Source organism: Perissodus microlepis, chromosome 1 (assembly GCF_051167445.1).
Source record: "Perissodus microlepis isolate ML-2025 ecotype Zambia chromosome 1, ASM5116744v1, whole genome shotgun sequence".
Taxonomy (NCBI): domain Eukaryota; kingdom Metazoa; phylum Chordata; class Actinopteri; order Cichliformes; family Cichlidae; genus Perissodus; species Perissodus microlepis.
The window spans coordinates 36,218,998-36,237,990 of record NC_140461.1 but is presented as its reverse complement, the minus strand read 5'-3'; the positions used below and the strand labels follow the sequence as shown (position 1 = coordinate 36,237,990).

At 39.3% G+C, this 18,993-nt stretch overlaps 1 protein-coding gene across 1 annotated transcript; it reads right to left on the bottom strand.

Moving 5' to 3' along the window:
- Positions 1 to 8,321: 8,321 nt before the first annotated feature.
- On the bottom strand, positions 8,322 to 18,788 carry LOC146394201 (uncharacterized). The gene is made up of 3 exons (XM_084924289.1): positions 18,619 to 18,788; positions 16,997 to 18,033; positions 8,322 to 8,395 (listed from the first exon to the last, which is right to left on the bottom strand). Exons 1-3 carry the CDS (start codon positions 18,786 to 18,788, stop codon positions 8,322 to 8,324), a joined length of 1,281 nt encoding a protein of 426 aa, XP_084780415.1.
- Between the last annotated feature and the right edge of the window lie 205 nt (positions 18,789 to 18,993).

Sequence of the window (18,993 nt, the reverse complement as noted above, 5' to 3'; positions counted from 1 at the left end):
TGTTTTAATTTGTTTCCAAAACCCCGCAGTCAGGACATGCTATATTGTATTTAGATAGAAGCTAGCGAGCTAACTTCCTGCTAACTTCTAACTCCGTTAAATGTCATAAATTCCATTTTCATGGATGCCTGGATGTTAAACTCAATTGTTACACCCGGTAGAGCAGAACACTGATCATTTTATTAAAGATGAAAGACTTTAGACAGTTTTTCAACTCTCAGTAATGCCATAGTGATCGTTTGATATATGGACCTGCAGCGGAGTTTAGGCCCAGACACGGCTAGTGACGTCAGACTTAACGACCAGATATGCCTGGAATAAGAAGAAATATATTATTATGATGACACTAGATGTACATTAAAATAAAGGTCTATGACTTTGACATTGTACTTCTGTCATGTAACCTATTTCTGGAGATAAACAATATTTCAACCCAGACATACAACATTGTTTATTAAAACACAAACAAAATATTATATTACTGCCATGCAGGAAGTAATAGTTAACATTAATCAAATTTAAAAAGTGAAAAAAGGCATACCACACTTGATTTGGGACAGTGACATTGTAGACCCTCCGCTGAATTGCTCTCCGTCCTCTCAGCTCTTCCCACTGGATCAACTATTCTTAAACGTTCTCGCACTCGCCACCACTGAAATCTGATTCCTCTTCCTCTCAAACTACCACTAGTGTAGGATTCTCCTGAGCCAGGGGTATGTGTAAGAATCGCAGTAATGAGATGATCAAGATCCACATTTGAAATATTATTAAAAGTTTCCATAGTCCACTAAACCTAGTTGTATCCTGTGGTTGTACAGTGTTCGAACATCTTGCATTCATTATCTTGTTTGCCATCTCTTGACTCTTTCAAGTGCCATAGACATTACGAATAAATTTGTTTCCATTTTTATCACTTACCTTGGCCTTCCTCTTTGAGATGTAGAATGGTATAACGAGCCCATAACATGTGTTAGCTCAGTTGACATCTCCATCAGTGATTGATAAATTCCCTCAAGAAGCGTGCGTAATCTTCTCCCAGACACGTTTTGTTGAACATTATTCATGAGCACTAGAAATGTTGCAATAATGAAAAGGTGACGTAGTATAAATTCCAAATTACTATTTGCAGTTTGAACAGCTGTCGCAAAACAGTTGTCAAGCTCTATAAAACTATAGTACTGAAATAGTTCAGCTGATGCCATTTTGTAAAGGCAGAGAATTAAAAAAAAAAACTCATCTCTAAACATGAGGTTCATACATTCTATATATTCAGACTTTGATTGTGCATTCCATAATATATATATATATATATATATATATATATATATCATGTATGTATGTATGTATGTCTCAATTTGCAGTGTGTAAACGCAGCATGTCCTTCTGACACATTTGATTTCTCTCAGATTTCATAAGCAGCTTTCAGTCAGATGGTAATGACTATCTGCTTTCCTAAGCTGATAGCCAGTGTTTACAACCTTCGCAAAATCCTCAGGGAAATATCTTCAGAGCAGACAGCTGTTGCACCAATTCATAGTTGGCTGTGTCTGTTTTGTTCTCATCAGAACATTATATCTACAAAGGTTTTATGACACGTGCAGCTACCCAGTAGGTCAAAATGATACAATTATTGGAAAGTGCATCTGCATTACAGGCTCTCTGCTCTCTCTTTTTGATCTCGGCTTTTCAGTCCCTCTGCCTTTCTCTTTGGCTTTTTTTTTGTCGTCATTTGTTCAGTCTAGTCTCTGAACCTGTTCAATTTATCTAAAACCTTTCATCTTGTAAAGGAGTTACTGGCTTATGTCCTTCCACTTCAAAAGATTCCACTACAACGACTTGGGCCTGGACTCTAAGAAGTTGCTATCTGTAAATATGACAATTCACATTTATAAAGTGCTAGTCATTTAGGACTGCATCAAGTGTTAGCTCAAGGTCACTCATTCCGATATTTGCAGAAATGTGACTTAGGTGGCACAACAGACAAAATAAGAAAAAAACAAGGGAAAAAACACTCAAACCTATCTGTAAAGTTTAAGGCATGAAGTGGGCCTGTATGGATGAATCTGTCTAGTTAAACATGCAGATTAAAATGGTAAAAGGAACAAAATGATCTTTTTATAGCTCTTTGCTAATCTTGTCAGGGTCCCTGGGTCATTGGCCCAGAGTGTTTTGTCTTTACTTTTATAGTCTCCTGTCTGGTGTGCGTCATGTTCAGTTTTGCTTGTCCTGTCTCTCCTTCTAGATCGTTTCCAGCTGCGCTTCCCAGGTGTATCCTCTTAGCCACAGTTCCCTCATGTGGTTTGTTCCCTCGTTTGCCCTTGTGTGTATTTATGTCTGCGTCTCCCTCTGTCAAGTCTGCATTTCGGTTCCTCAATCATTCTCCTTTCACATCGTCACATGACAAATCTTACTGATCACTCAAAGCTTTTTCTATCCTCCACCTGTGACTAAGTTGAAATCTGTGTGGGAGGATACTCTTGTACAGTTACTAAGAAGGCAACAGAAGGTTACAATTTTTTTAAAAAAAAGGTAAATATGAGCATTTTACTGGCTGAGAACATGATGTCATTACACTTAAGATGAAGTATTTCAAGCATCCCCCCGTTTTGATGATTATGGCTTACAGCTCACTCAATGAGAGTTCAGGTACCTTTCATCATTAGAATCTTGCCTAAGATTAATCAAATAAGGAGTCACAATATAGAACTGTTGACTTTGAACTTGATAAAACACAGTGGACTAAGCGCCACCACTGCAAGCATATTACATGACACCCAAGTCGTCACAGAGTCTATTCTACAATTCTTGATAATCCTTCATGCCTGTTGTCCATGCACCATCTGCTACCACATTTCCTCTTCCTGTCAATTTCCCATTAATATGCTTCCATATCGCGTGTGGCTCTCTGAGCAGTGACCTTCTGTGGTGTAGCTTCCTTGTCGAGCATCTGGATGGTCATCATATGGAAATCTGACAAGTCAGTAGTCTTCCCAATGATTCAGGCCTGAATTAGAGATACAATATACATGTTGTCTAAATTTTCATGTCTGTGGTTTTTCTAATAGACTCAAACTCTGATTCAGTACATTTATTTACAATGAAAAATGTAACAGCGATTGAGCACTATAACATCTGTGTCAATGATTAACAGAAGCTCCAAGCAGCGTGATCCAAAACTTCTCAGTCATGAAGAGGCCCCACTTAAACAGATCATTAATCCTGCTCATCAGATTACTCACTCTCAGGTTTACTCAAACCACAAGTCCAGATATCCTGCACAGAAGTGAGCAGAAGGTAAGCTGCTCTCTCTCGCAGAAAAGGGAGAAAAATTCCACTGACTCTTCATTGCTAACAATCCAGCATCAAACGGACGGCTTCCTCCAGCTTAAGTAGGGGGACAGCTGATCATCGGCTTAGCAACAGGTGAGGTAATCAGCTCAGATGCACAGGAGCTGGAGGAAGACCCTCCTCTAAAATACAGGCTGTGGTTTGTGCACAAACAACACAGATGGATAGAGAGAGAGAGGGGAGCGAGTCGGACTGGAGGGCCATCACATAAATAGTAATTTATTCAAACTCAAAATGAAATATTTGAGATTCTGGATTTCTGATTCTGATGAGCCATAATCATCAAAATTAAAGCATAAAAGGCTTAAAATGTTCCACTTTACACATAATGAATATTGAATACATGTCAGTTTACCTTTCTTTTAATTAAATTATGAAAAAATGAACTTTTTCACAGTTTTCAAATATTTTGAAATGCACTGGTACATGAACCTTGGAAAGTCTTGGAAAAGGTACACATAGGTACACATAGGTACCTTAAGGTGCAGTAGACTTGGGGGGGAATTCCCATAGAGCTGGGAATGCACATAAAGAAGGGAAATAATACCAGTGTCTTAGATGACACCCAACTTTGATGCAAAAGCCACGATTCCCAATGTGCCCAAGTTGCACAACTACCAAAATAACTGTATTGTGTTGTGGCAACATCTGCTCAAAGACTCGCACACTTACACAGTTTAGCCCAAACCAAATGTTGCGAATGACCATTCAGCTATAATGTGACACAGAGCTTCTCTCATGATCAAAAAGCAGAATGCATGTGTGCTTTAATGGTCCCATTTCGATCTCAGCCTTAACTGCGGACTGGCAATTATGGCAATTATAAGACATTTAGATGCTGATGTGTAATGGATCTGTGCAGACATCCTATTATATCCATGCCTTCTATCTATCAGCAGACAGCTGGGAAAGAACTGACTTGTAAATTATGCTTTTTTTTTAAAATACCTTTTTTCTTTTTATTTCTTTTTCCACCTTTTTTGAGAACACAATTATTGTCTTTGTATTTGCTTTGCACATCAGGTTTTTCTTTCACTTTAATCAAGATAAAATCTGTTTTGTACAAAGTTCTGAGTTTTTAATCTGCAAACCTTTTCTTCACTGATGTAAAAGTGTGTTGGCTGAGCCATTGTTTTGTCTGCATTGATACCAAAGCAAATGATCCCAAGTGATTGACCTTGCACTTTCGTCAATTTGCTATTCGTTTAGAGACCAAAGGTTGGTCTGGGCCTTTGATAATTTGGTTCCTCTTGAAGTAATTATGATTTTTTTTTCTCCTTTATTAGCTCCGTGCACTGCTGGTGTCTGATGTGTCCCAGTGATTGATGATGAAATACAGATACCTTAAACAAAGAAAAGTACACCAACTCCCCTGATATCTCTGCATCTTTAGTATGCTGACCATCGCTGATCATACTTGCATTACACAGCCAGAGCATTAATTACAACAGACCCTGTGGAGCAAGCAATTAAGTTGAAAGTCTTTAAATGAAATTCTGTTAGTTTCTGTTCAGTTCAGCCAATAACTGGAGAAAATGTTTAATTTCGGAGGCTGATGATGGAGCAAAAAGCGAAAAAAAAAAAAAAGGTTAGATGTTCATTTAATAATGTCCTACTGGCCTAATGGACTGCTCTGCTTCCATTCCTAGCTACATATTTTATTCATGGACTTTACTCAAGTAAATTAGCATGATGCAAAGTTCAAAATAATCTTTATTTAGCTTATACTGCACCTGGATGCAACCTCTCCATCCAGTTCATCCTCTGCGTGAAACAAGCTGTTTTAGCTTCCTTTAATGCTTCCCTTTAATACAAGAGTCAGCTCATTGTTCCTTTTAAATGAAAGGTACAAACAGCAGGTGAATTGGTCTTCTGTGCTCACAGTATAAGGTGTGTGCCTGAGAGGACCATGTAGAACTTTGGCATCATACAGAGCCAAAGGAAAAACCTTAAGCCTGAGCTTTTCTCTCGCAGTGAATATCATGATAGAAAATTAGCAAAATGGGAATTTTATGCTTCTTCTGACCTCTGAACTAAAAAAAGAACCATGCACTTTAATGTAAGACTTTTATCTAAGAAATTTTATATTTGGGTTGTGAGTGGGTGGAGAGGGATTACTCTTTATATAAACTGAACTTTTCTTTCACCAGATCAACCTCTCTGACTTTTAGCGCTGCATCTCGAAAATCTACAGTGAAAACAACAACAGTGTTGTTGCAAACCTATGCCAACAGAGATGACACTGAGTGGTGAGGGGGTGAAAACTACTGTTAAATAAACATTAATTTAAGTAAATAAAAGCTGAATAAACTGGATCCAGAGTACTATATATATATACAAATATACCTATGTGTGAGAACTACTTACCTGATAGCTGACATCAGAATAAGGTGTGAAGGTGTGAAGCTGCGGCCATGCACTGGCTGCTGTTTGCAATTAGAAACTCTTGCTATGAAGGGCATCTGTCAAGAAATTACAGGCACGGTTTGCTGCTTTTCAAGTAATGGTGCAGCTGCTGTGAGGGGTTGATAAAGAGGAGCAGCTACACCGCTGTGTGAAAACATCGTGCTTAACCCAACTGTCATTCACTGCATCGTTCACAAGTTAGAACCTGTGGATGCTGCAGAACACCTCACAGTGCTGACTTTTTGCACATTTATTTATCCTCTTAGAGTCCAGCAGATCTAAAGGGTGTAGGACTCCCAGTACAGAGACTGGCAAATGTGGGAGGGATGAAGAAGGCATCTCATTAGCCCAAACATTATTCTGGAGCAGGAAAACAGGCCACATCATCCAACATCCTTTTTTTTTTTCCTTTGGTTTATTGGGAGGAAGGAAGATTAGTTTATTTATTTATTTTAATCGAAGTGGCAGTAGGACATTGCAGGACTTGTGTGATTGTGCTTAACTGTAAACTCTCCATCGTCTGATTGCTGCAGCTCTAATGGCTTTCCACGCAGGCCTAACTCAACGCTACGAATCACAAAAGGAACTCAATGGTGTTTGTCGGAGTCGTGAAACGGGAGTCGACACAGTCGGAGGAAAAATCACGCTCCTGGTAAAAAGAGGATGATTGCTTCTGTTTTGTTCCTCAAGACTTCTCATCAGTGTCCTCTGATCCACATGAAAACAATTGACTCACTGGGGAAGAGCGAGAAAACAAAACAGCTAATGAGGGATTAAATGGAAGAAACACGGCTTTCTCACGAGAGACGACATGCGTCAGTGGGGCTGTGTTTTCTTCTTTTAAGATTAACAGGAAATAAATTTGCAGTTTTTTAAATGTGACTTATTAGATACAAAGAAGTGTTAAAAACAAAAAAAAAAGAGTTGGATTACTTGAAAGCTTGAATTGTTGTGTACTTAAGTCACTGAGGACAGTGACAGAGGAAAACGAGGAGGAGGATTCGGGGGGCGCTGATTGACACGGCTCCCCGCTGATGCCGGGGTCAAGTCAAGCTCATCGTTGTGTTTGTGTCTCCCCCTCTTCATTAAAAATCCATTACACTTGTGCTAATGGAGGCTTAATGAGGACAAGCTTGGTGGATCGTCCTTCATATGTGGCTCAAGGGAAACTAATCACTGCCTGATTCCCCCAATTGGGCTTTTTGGCAGGATGGGAAGAAAAAAGGCAGACGGAGCAGATTCACAGATGCTTGTTCTGGTGATTGGCAGCGCCCTCGCTCGTGGCGGTCTGTCTGAAGACGAGAGGTTCAAAAGGTTGGAACAGCACTGCCTGTTCAAGGTGAAATGCACCGACCTTGGAACCTTGATTTTTTTTAAAGAAAGTTCTTCTCTCTCACAGGCTTCGTATTTTCTTTTATGTGGATAAATGAGCTCATTTGGTGTATTAACATGCACACATGCAGCTGAGGTGCTTCGACCTTTCAAGCAATAACCTGCTGACTACAAGCATAATAAAATCAGCTCGCAAAAAGTTCAGCAGCTCCTCGACTCACTCCCCACTTTGAGAATCCTGAAAGAAATGAGCTTTGTGATGATTTCTGCCTCCCACTGCTGATTCCCAGACCCTGTCCCATGAAATTTTGTGAAATGAGCACTATGGCTGGAAATGCAAATAACCTGCTGCTTGCACCAAAAGTGAGAGAAATCCATTTCCACACAGTGGGAACGTTCGGGTGGAGGAGACGCAGCTGGAAAAGAGGAGGCAGATGCAGGAAAAGGGAAAGAATCATGTAAAGGAATCAGCAGAGACGCCTGTGTTCTGTCCTCAAAGCCAAAAAAGGAACAAAACTTCCTGCGATGAATGTGACTGGAAACGTAATTATTAAGCGGTGATAATGTTTACGATGATGGGCAAATCCAGCCATCGGATTAGCACGGTGAAATAAAAATTACAATATGTTTATAGTCTGAGAATACGTAACTTCATCTGAAATGAATAATTAGGGGAGAAAGAAAGGACACTGCTTTTCACCCAAACATGTCAGGTAAGAGCCAATCAGCAGTGTCTTCTTCAACATGATATCTTAAATCTTATTGGCAGCACTGAGGAAAAGCTGCAAGCTGTGACTCAAGGTTACCTCCACCTTTACCGGGACACTCCATCGCTGTGACAGCCGGGCTTGGCAAATGGACTTTGAGTTAAGACTGGAATAATTTTCTGCTGTGACGCATGCTGGTGATGCCAAAGATGAGAGCATGGTTAAAGGAACATTGATGAATACAATTTATCAATAATGTTATTTATTAATACAGTACCCCAAACATAAAGGGCAGCTTTTAAATTTGAACATTTTAAATCATTTAATGATGTCATATACATTATGTACTGTCACAGTTTTTAGTATAATGTCAGTGAGAGTAGATATCCTGAGCAAGGAGGAGGGAAGAGAAGGAAACCACTTACATGTCCTATTTCCTTCTCTAGCAGAATCCCGTTATGTCTACATTGTCTAAGCTTTGCTAATATTCTGCAAACAAAAAAATCACCAAGATTTGCTTTAGTATCATCACCCATCTTCTTTGCTTATCCGGTTCAGGGTTGCAGGGAGGCTGGAGGCCTTCCCAGCTGTCTGTCGCAGGGCTAACATAGAGGCACAGACAGCCATTTATGCCTATGGCCAAATTAGAATGATCAATGAATCTAACTCCACTAATTGCATGTCTTTGGACTGTAGGAGGAAGCCAGAGTAATCAGAGATGATCCACATAAACATGAGTAGAACATGGAAACTCTACATACAGAGACCAGATGGTGGATTCAGACACACGATCTTTATGCTGTGAGGCAGCAGTGCTAACCAGCCCAGAGTCGTCACATAATCATTCATTTTCTTACACAGTTTTCAAAAGTGGCCACCATGGATTTATTGTTGTCTGTATTTGAGGCTTTACTGTTAAAATAAACTGCTGACTAATGATAATGATAATTTAAAATATTTACAGGCTTCTTCATTTATTCATAAATGAATAGAGAGTGTAAATAGAGACAGGACATCCGAACAGCTTCACATCATAAAAAACATTTTCACACCGTAAAAAATGACAAGAACACACACAGATGGTGCAAGTGAAGATCAAGCTGGTGCCACAGATGGCTCCAGTCCCATTTGCACGATTTGTAACAGACACTTTACAGTTTGACCTTTGTGTGGTTTACATGCATGTTAGACTTGTCTTTTTTCTTTTAGTCTTTTCTCTTATTTATCTGTTATTAACCTCTGTCTCTCTTCCACAGCATGTCTTTTATCCTGTCTTCCTTCTCTCACCCCAACCGGTCGCAGCAGATGGCCCCGCCCCTCCCTGAGCCTGGTTCTGCCGGAGGTTTCTTCCTGTTAAAAGGGAGTTTTTCCTTCCCACTGTCGCTAAAGTGCTTGCTCATGGGGGTCATATGATTGTTGGGTTTTTCTCTGTATCTATGAAGCACCTCGAGGCGACTTTTGTTGTGATCTGGCGCTATATAATTAAAATTGAATTGAATTGAATTCTATTTTTTTTATATTTATGAACATGTGTTCAACTTGTGTATCATTTATTTAACTCTGTCAGTGGGTTCTAAGCTGCGAGTATAACTGGAGCGAGGACTGCTCAAACCGCTTTCAGTAGAGGTTTTGAGATGCGTGTTTTTTCTGCCTTAAATGTGAAAGCGCTGCTGCACATAAACTATTACTATTACAACTATTAGGATCAAATCCTTTAAGAAGTAACATCAATTTTCAATGCATAATTCTGTCCAACTTACAACTAAGAGCAGAATGTGTGTAAACCTAAGCTTAACCTACATTAACACTGAGAAATACACTGAAATTGTTAATAATAATAATCACATTTTCATGTCTGCTGTGTATATTTATCTCCCAGACTGAAATTATAGCAAAAGGTGTCAGTTATGTAGTGCTGCTGGTATCATTACCCGATCATTGTTAATGAAAGCAATGTCCCTGAAAACAATGTGCACACTATGATGCGTTATTGCAGCTACACTTGAGTTCTGTTCAGAACTGTGTGGCTAGTCTGAGCTCTTACATTTGGCACCTAAATGAAATGCAAGATGTTTACCACAACATCATATCTATGCACTGCACAGGCCGAAGCTGTAGAGCCAAAATACCAGAGGACAGGAGCAGGCTAAGATGTTCTTTGTGTGGACACAATATATATATAATATATACAATATGCCTCATTCACCCATACACTTTTTTTTTACTATGCTTTCTAACATTCGTTAATATCTTGCCCAAGGATGTTTGGCATGCCGACTGGCACAGCCAGGGATCAAACTGTCAACCTGCTGTAACTCAGCAGGTAGAGCAGCTGGGGTTAACCTTTCTTTGTGCCACTCCAAAGAAAGGTTAACCCCCCAAAAATTCATTCAATTTGTTACGATACGACCACCAACAAGGAATAGCAGTAGGGGAAAATGACACATAAATAAGACATAAAACCTCTGCTAATTTTAGGAGATTCTCTTCTTAGCACTGTTTTCAAGCAGGGGGCACTACTAAATATTTAAACTGAGAGTTTCACCCACATAGCACAATATATCCTTTTTTTGTGGTGTATTTCTTCCTCAGTCTCTGCCACAGGATTAATGCACAATAAAGAATTTCTGCATACCTCTTCTCTTTCATTTCATTCCTACACTGTGCATCATTGCTTCTTTCTAGCAGGATTTCTGAAAGCAGATCATGTTCAACTTAAATTCATTCATGGTTTCAGTCTTGTACACATTTCAAACAAGTTTGAATACACACACAAGCAGCCAACACATAACAGCCCCTTCTCCTCTTTAGCTCTTCTTTCTTCTACTGTACCTTCTTTCACTGTCTCTCCACAGTTTAAATCACATTAAGGTCTAATAGGCAGCTTAGACGAGCACCCAAAGCACCACGGGCCATTACCTGCTCCATTTTAAGAAGAAGATCTCTGCAGCAATAACCGTCCATTACTGGAAATTAAGTCACCTGCCTTCTGGCCAGAAAGAGTAATGTCCAGAGATTGTCAGATTATCGAGCTTTCCGCTGCCATCTCAGTGAGGATCTGGGGTAAGGGCAGGATGGGGTCGGAAGACATCACAGATAATGACAATTTGGCTCCAATTCAGATTGGCTACTGTAACCACAGCTGCAAGTTCAAATCCAGCCTCAAGAGAAAGGTGAAGAGAATGACTTGCAACCGGTCTTTATGGCTGTTACAGGAGCAGGACAGATAATTCAAAAAGTAAGTAATCAACTTTATTTGTACAGCACTTTTCTTGCTTTGGAGAAATAAAAGACACAGAGATCATAAAACATCTGAGGATAGAGTAAAGTAGAAATGTAAAATAGCTGGAGTGGAAGGATAAAACCCAGCTACATGTTAAATATTTATGAACCACTTCCTATAAAAGAAGAGCTTTAAAAGGTGCTCAGGATGGAGACGCTCAACAGTCTGGGGCTCTGTGAGCCTTGGTTTACTTTTGGTCACTAGTCAAGATGGTCAGAGCCGTGTCGACTGGGGAATCTAAGCCTTAATAGTCTAGATTGATATAACTTCAAAATCAGTATGGAACATAACGGGCAGCTTTGCGCTTTAGCTTCCAATAAATAATGTGTGCCAAGTTCAGACAGCAGGGTATTGTTGTCTGATGGGATTTTTCATCTTAGATTATAAACTCGTAAACTCTTAGCAGGAAGCACTCAACCAAACTCACTGGTTCCGTTCATAACTTGCTGTCTTCAACCATCTGGATGACAGACCAACTTAAAAAAAAACAGTGGGTTCCTGCAGACACGTATTCATGAAGCAGTTCTTGTACTTTGAGGCATCCATCTCTTCATCCATCTCTTCCACTTAAACAACAGAGGTTTGCAGTGGGCTGGAGGCTTTCCCAACTATATCAGGGCTTCCAGTCGTATACCCCGGAAATGCTGCCAGACTGTTACAGGGCTAACAGACAACCATTCATACCTATGGGCAAATTAGAATCACGTTCAACCTAACCTCATTAAGTGCATGCCTTAATGAGGAGAACATGGTAGATGATGGATTCAAGACCCTAGGATCTTCTTCTTGATGCATGCTCAATTATTCAGGTAAGTAAATCCCCAAAAGTTGATTCTGTTCATCTGGACGTTTTCAGTGGGAGAAACGTTTCGTCACTCATCCAGCTGACTGCAGGTTTCCCCAATCTTATAAACAGTACATTTGCACAGTGACTGAAACCAGCCTAGTGAAGGAACAATGGGCTGGGAGGTCAGTTCCTTGATCATTGCAAATTCTCATGACCATTGATCAACAGCCACTGATCAAACCTCATTGATCAGAGACCATTGATGGCCATGAGTAGGGAGGAACCAGCATTCCTCCCTGTCCAGGATGTGTATATCCTCATCATTGAAAGAGTGTCCACTGGCCTGTAGGTAAATAGACTGTAGAGTCCTGGTCTGACGAGGTAGCTCTTCTGTGTTGTACCAGCCTCTTCGCCAGAGGTTGTTTGGTTTCCCCGATGTATAAATCCTGGCAATCCTCCTGGCACTTAACAGCATACACTATGTTAGTCTGTTTGTGTCAGGGTGGACTGATGTTTAGCGAAGCGTGTTTTGGGGTTTAAAAGCCACAGAGACGCGGTGTTTAGAAAAAATGCGTCTCAGCTGCTCCGATACTCCTTTTTTTTTTTTTTGCCTGTCCCATTTGGTTCTTTAACCGTCAGAATTGTCGTCTGAAGACCAAATGGCTCATCACGGCCTTGCCGTATTGGTCCATTTGATCGACCTTTGTTGTTATTATTTATTTTATTTTATTTTCAGTTGTTACAGACGGGACAGACATGACTGAGGGAAAGGAAAGGGAGAAAGACAGATGAAGGAAAAGAAAAACAGAAGGGAAGAGGGACAGTCCTGTCTATCTTGCGTGCTGCACAATATCGTTTAATATTTAGTATCTACTGTTATCTGCTAGTTTATTGTGATGGTGCTGTTTTTATTATGTTGCTCTTTTTTGTTTGCTTTCTCTTCTGTTTTTTTTTCTCCATACAGGTGATCCAGGTGTTTTGTTTGTTTTTCTTTCTTTCTTCCCCCCTTTCTCACCGTCTCTTCTCCCCTTTGGTTTTCTTTCTCTCCCTCTCTTTCTTTCATTCTTTCTCCCTGTCCTATCCCCCAGTCATGTCTGTCCCATTTGTAGCAACCGAAAATAAAATAAATTCATAATTATAATAAAGGTCAATCAAATGGACCAATATGGCAAGGCCATGATGATCCACTTGGTAAAATAAATCCGCCTGGCATCTTTCTTGGCCTTAAGACAACAATTCTGATGGCTAAAGATCCAAACGGGACACAAAAAAAAAGAAAAAAAAAGTGATGTGTCGGTCGCGAACGAAATGGCTCTTAGAGCCGGATCTTTGACGTGAACGACGCGAGCCGGCTCCTTATCGCGAGCCGTGTTTTTTTTTTTTTTTTCTCTCTCTCTCTCTCTCTCGCACTTTTTTCCCGCTTCACTCCGCACGCGAGCCTTGTACTTTACGCTGAGCAGAGGGGGGAGGGGCGGTAGTTACACTGGCAGTAGCACAGGAACAGAGCAGGAGGGAGAGAGAGAGAAAGAGAGCCATATTTTAATTTATATTTAATTGTGTTGTGGTTTGCAGTGCTTTGTGTTGTTTTATTTTAAATTTGTTTAAAAGGAAAAAGCTGAAAATTTAAATAGTTAAAAGTTGAACTGTGACTAGTTGGTTTTTGTATTATATGATTTATTTATTACATTTTATGTGGAGTGAATAAATAAAAGTATATTTACGGTGGCCCCTAGAGACAAATAGAATAGAATAGAATAGAATAGAATTCAACTTTATTGTCATTGCACATGTCACAGGTACAGGGCAACGAAATGCAGTTTGCATCCATCCAGAAGTGCTTTAGCCATGATATAGATATATTACAATATATATTAGCAATAATAGCAATAATATAGATATGTAAGTATACCCATATGGAAAAGATATATATAAATCTTGTAAGGTTTTTATCTGTCTTGTGTGAAACTTGCATGTTTTGGATACTTCTTAAAAAAATATATGACATTAACCCGACATATATTATACTAAGAAGAAAAATGTAATATCATACTTATATGAGTTAGACAATCATGAGTGAAACTAAAGTATTGTAAGTTTTTTATAGAGAACAAAAGATTTACTTGTGTTATCACAAACAGGAAACAACTAACAATTAACATTGAATGACAATAAGATGTGGGGGAAAGCCACAAATTTACGAGAAGTTTGCTTTGAACATGTGATTAAATAAAACCCTACTACATTAGAATTTCCCTCTGGGATTGATAACAATGCTTTTCATTCATTTGTGTAAAGTTTATTTATTTCTTTGTTTAGCATTTTTGCAAAACTAGGCATCCTATTCCTGACTTTCAAATAATGTTTTTTCCCGTTATTGCATTGACATTTAAAGAACAAACTTTTCCAATAAGTTTGACAAATGATTAAATCAACACAGTAAATATTCAAAATCCATCTCAAATGTATTCTATATAGACGGAAAAGATGGAAAAGATATTATACAATATTCATATTGTAGAAATATTTTTAATTTTGCACAGAATCAGCAGATTACACAAAGATGTAGATAAAATACATTTTATATATAATTTTTATATATAATATATTTTTGTCTTGTTACATGACCCAGATTCATTATGACAGTGCTTTAAGGACCATTTAAACACCACACCACTAGCTTAATGGAATTACATTGAAATACATAAATGTTGTGAACATGCATTGCAAAATGTTTTGACAGAAATATATTCCACTCAGGTCAGAAACCCATATTTCAATAAAGATGCTGTTCAGAAATGACAGTGTGAATGCGCCACCTTTATGAACCGCTATGGCTTTAGACCTTGTTAGCTGCACATTTCACTCTTAATTAGAATGACATTTGACACAATTGAAAGCCTTTGAATCTCTCCCATAATCAACCCCATAATCAGTAGCTCCACCTTCACATTTAGATTGAATCATTTACAATAAGATTTAAGATGAAATCATTTACAATAGTATGTATTCAGTAGCTGACATACAATTGAGGTAGAGTCTGGACACTGTATGTACATACATGGCCTAACTATCTGAGTAGCATTTATGGCTTTGTAAAAGCCTGTGGGAAAGTGAACAGTTGACATATAGCTCAGCTGAGTTCTGATAAGAGAACCTCTGGCTAACTTTTGCACTGTGCAATTACCATATTTTCCTATAGCATATAAACAATGACTATCCATTTCAACAAAGTGTGAGACAGCAAAAATACTTCCATTTTTTAAAAGCACCACATAATTGTTTCTTTGTTTTGTTTTGCTGTACGTGTAACCGTGAACAATGTCTCCATTCACAGAAATTCTCTTGTAGTAACTCACCACAGAGTTTGTGGGAACCTCTCTAACTGGGTGGAGATCAGCTTGCTCTCTCAGAGATATATGTCTTACATTTGGTGAACCAAGGGCAGTCACCTGAGTAAACTTTTCATGCTTCTTGACATGCTGGGTTCCTTGTCTCATTTCATTGCAGAACTGTTTAACTTCTGCAGCTGCATTTGTTAAGAACTGCTTAGCTAAACGAGGAAAGGCACGGGAGACTGCCACTCGTTTGCATATTTGTTGTGGTACAGCTTGACTACTTTTTATTTGTTTCAAGAGGTACCCATTGAAACTTTCAAACATAAAGGCTGAGTGAGCCCATAAAGGACCCCATTGCACAACACTTTTACTCAAATGCAACAATGAATGAACATTGAATGTCATGTGCTGTTTTCCATACAGAGATTGTACACCTCCAACAAAGTACACTAATGCGTCGTGTGCGTGGCTTATCAGTTCAGTATTTAATTCGGACCCCAAGAGAATGCATATCCCTTCTACCAGTAATGCCCAATGACAGTGATACTTCTGTGGAAGCATGCCTTTCAGAACTGGCAAGCTATAGTACAAAAGCCAATGCTGCCACTCGTGAGCTTTCCAGAATTTGCGTTCAATTAAAGATCTTGGAACTCGAGCGACGATACCTGGAGGTTTAATAGACAAGTAGGGCTGCCACAAACGATTATTTTGATAGTCGACTAGTCACCGATTATTTTTGCAATTAGTCGACTAATCAGATCATGCATCCATTGGACGTAAAACGTACAGCTTATTGCACCAGCATGCATCTGCTCTTATATAACTATCATTAGCTTACAGCTTTAAGTGTTTAAGGTATGTGCTAACTAAAAATAAAGAGAAGATGATAGTTTATTAAATGTTAATGACATTTGCAGATTGTTTCGGTGAAGTTTAATAAACTCCTTGCTATCTAAAATATAACGGGACACCGGAGTATATTCTCGAGCATCTCACACTTCTGATAATCAGTTGTCTGCTTGGTTTATTCAGCTGTGTAAAAACTATAACTTTAATCTCAGCCAAACCGATTTACTCAGGAACAAATAAAATACTGAAAAAAGACAAACAATAACATTTTTAAGTTATCTAAGTGACTTACATATGTTTAACCTGAGTAGCTAAAGACAGCGGTGGGTTTGAAAACGATTTGCCGGGAGTCCGGTGTTCTCACCGGCTCTAGTGAGCCTTGCCCCCGGCTAGCTATCGAGCTAGTGGGTAACAGACTTCTCAGAAAACGTCAGTGCGCTTTTGCAAATATGTGGTGTCTTGATAAACTGAGCAGATATTTGAGGTTTACACAGCTCCATTCTCGCCTGAAAATATGTTAAACTTTATTTTGTGACCCAAAAAGAATAATAAGAGTAATATTAAAACTAACTAGCTGCCGCCATTGTTGACAACTGTTCTGGGCCATGCTATGAATTATGGGACACAGCTTCTTCTTCGGGGTTTAACGGCAGCTGGCATCCTTGTACATGCAGTGCTGCCATCTTCTGTTTCAGTCCGTTATTACACTCTTAAATTCTACTACTCATTCCTGCGTCTTTTGGGATCTTACAAAGCTTCAAAGACGTGTTGACTATTAAATTAGTCGTCGACGATTTTAATAGTCGACGCAATCGTGACTAGTCGACTAATCGTGGCAGCCCTATAGACAAGAGGTGTTTGTCTATGCTTGCTGTTTGTACACCAATGTACCATGGCTCAGAAGTGTTTTTAGAATCCATCCATAAAGATGCCATGTATCTGCACACACCAAGCAGTACATAGTGCATGTAGTCAGGGACCATTCCATTGATAAGATCAAACAATGGCAAATCTGCAAGAGGAGATGAGCCCTTTATCCCCAATATAGTCTTCCCTTGTCTTTCAGCTATTTGTCCTATTTCTACTGTGGTTTTATGATTTCTGTCACTTGGCTTTTCATCAGGACATGCGTAAACCCTTGTGTTTCCATTCCCTTTCCTTGTTTGCATCCCAGGATGAAGGCAAACTCCACAGCCATATTCACCATTAAATTGCTTGAAATGCTGTAACAATGGTCTTGCTACAGCATCACACACACAGCACAATGTGTGTACTTTCATGTGTCTCCGTGCCTGATTGTTAGGATCTTGCCACTCAAAACCAACTTGAGAAAGATTTGCACACTCCTTGACAAATGGTTTAAAGAAGCAGGACATGTCTGGCTTTTTGGATCCAAACCATAAAGCACATAGAAGTACATGTTTGTCTCTACTCTCCGGTGGTATCTCATTAATGCAACACAATATTGGCCAAATACTAAATTTGGAAGACTGAAAAACTGGTACACCATCACAATTAAAAGTGAGGGACAGAAAATCATCTTTACTGGTAGACTTTAAGGTCTGATACAAGCTGCCATCACATATGTCCTTTATTACACGGCTACCACTGGGATCACCTCTGAAACATAGATCATGCACATTGTGGTTCTCAAGAATGTCTTTTAGCTGATCTTTTAATGGTATACTAATAAAAAAGTTACCTTCCTCTAAACTGGCTTTCACTGTTGTGAATGAAGAACATGACACACAATTAAGTGTTTCCTCCAAAGATTGTGAAGACCCAATGTACTTAGTACATTGGGTCTTCACATTGGGTCTTAGTACATTACAGTAATGATGTCGTTTAAACTGGTTTGTAATATCAGCGAAGGGTTTCTCCAGAAAATACCTGCTTGATGGAACTACAGTAGTCCCAGCAGAATGTAACTTGAGCAGTTTCAGCAAGTCCTCCATTACAGTTTTTCTCGATTGGTTTGGCTCATTTCTTGAAACCGAGATGACATTCCCAAAATAACATGGACAAATCTCCAAACCACCTTGCAATTGTTCACAACAGAATGTCATTTTTCATTGGTTTTATCAAATTGCAAATGCTTTAGTACATGTCTCAAGTGACTCTGTGCTTCTTTTCAAATGATTATGTACAAGTAGCTACAGTTAGCACAATGAGCCCACATTTAGCACATTTTCCAAATAAATAGATCTTGGCGATCTAAACTGATTAGTTGATTTTTCAGTGAAATGGTTACTCACTCCAAAACATATCAGCATGGTTTCATTGTGTAAGTCATCATATGCACAATTGTCTGTTCAACTGTCAAAATTAGTCAAAGATATAATACCATGAAAGAATATCTTGGAACATTTGATAAAGTTATGACAGTACTTGACAATCAATCAGGTGAAATTAGAACTAACGAAGGAGCAGTTTCCCACATCTCAGATGACCAATCAAACAGGTTGTTTAGATACCTGACAGGTGTTGTCTATGATTATGACTGCTGCCAAAAGTATATAGACAGAGCTTGGCCCGGGGCCAGTTTCATTTGCAGTGTGAACATGGAAGCACCTCGCCAAGTACAACAGCAACTTCCTGCTCGAGGAAGAGGAGGAAGAAGAAGAGGAAGAGGAGGAGTGAGAATGCGTGGAGGAATAGGGGGAAGAGGCCGAGGAGCACGGAGGCACCATGATGTCCCAGATGAAATCCGGGCCACCCTTATTGACCACGTTATAAACCATCGCCTCACAATGGCAGAGGCAGGTCGCCGAGTGCAGCCTAATGTGCCTCGGTCTACAGTCTCCTCCATCATCCAAACCTTTCGCAGGGAAAACAGGTACAGAACTATGCTATTGAACTATTCAGTGTTGGTGTGTGTGTAGGCCTAGAGTACTGTAATATCTTCATGTGATGTTATATAAACATAAAAATGACAAAGAAAAAAAA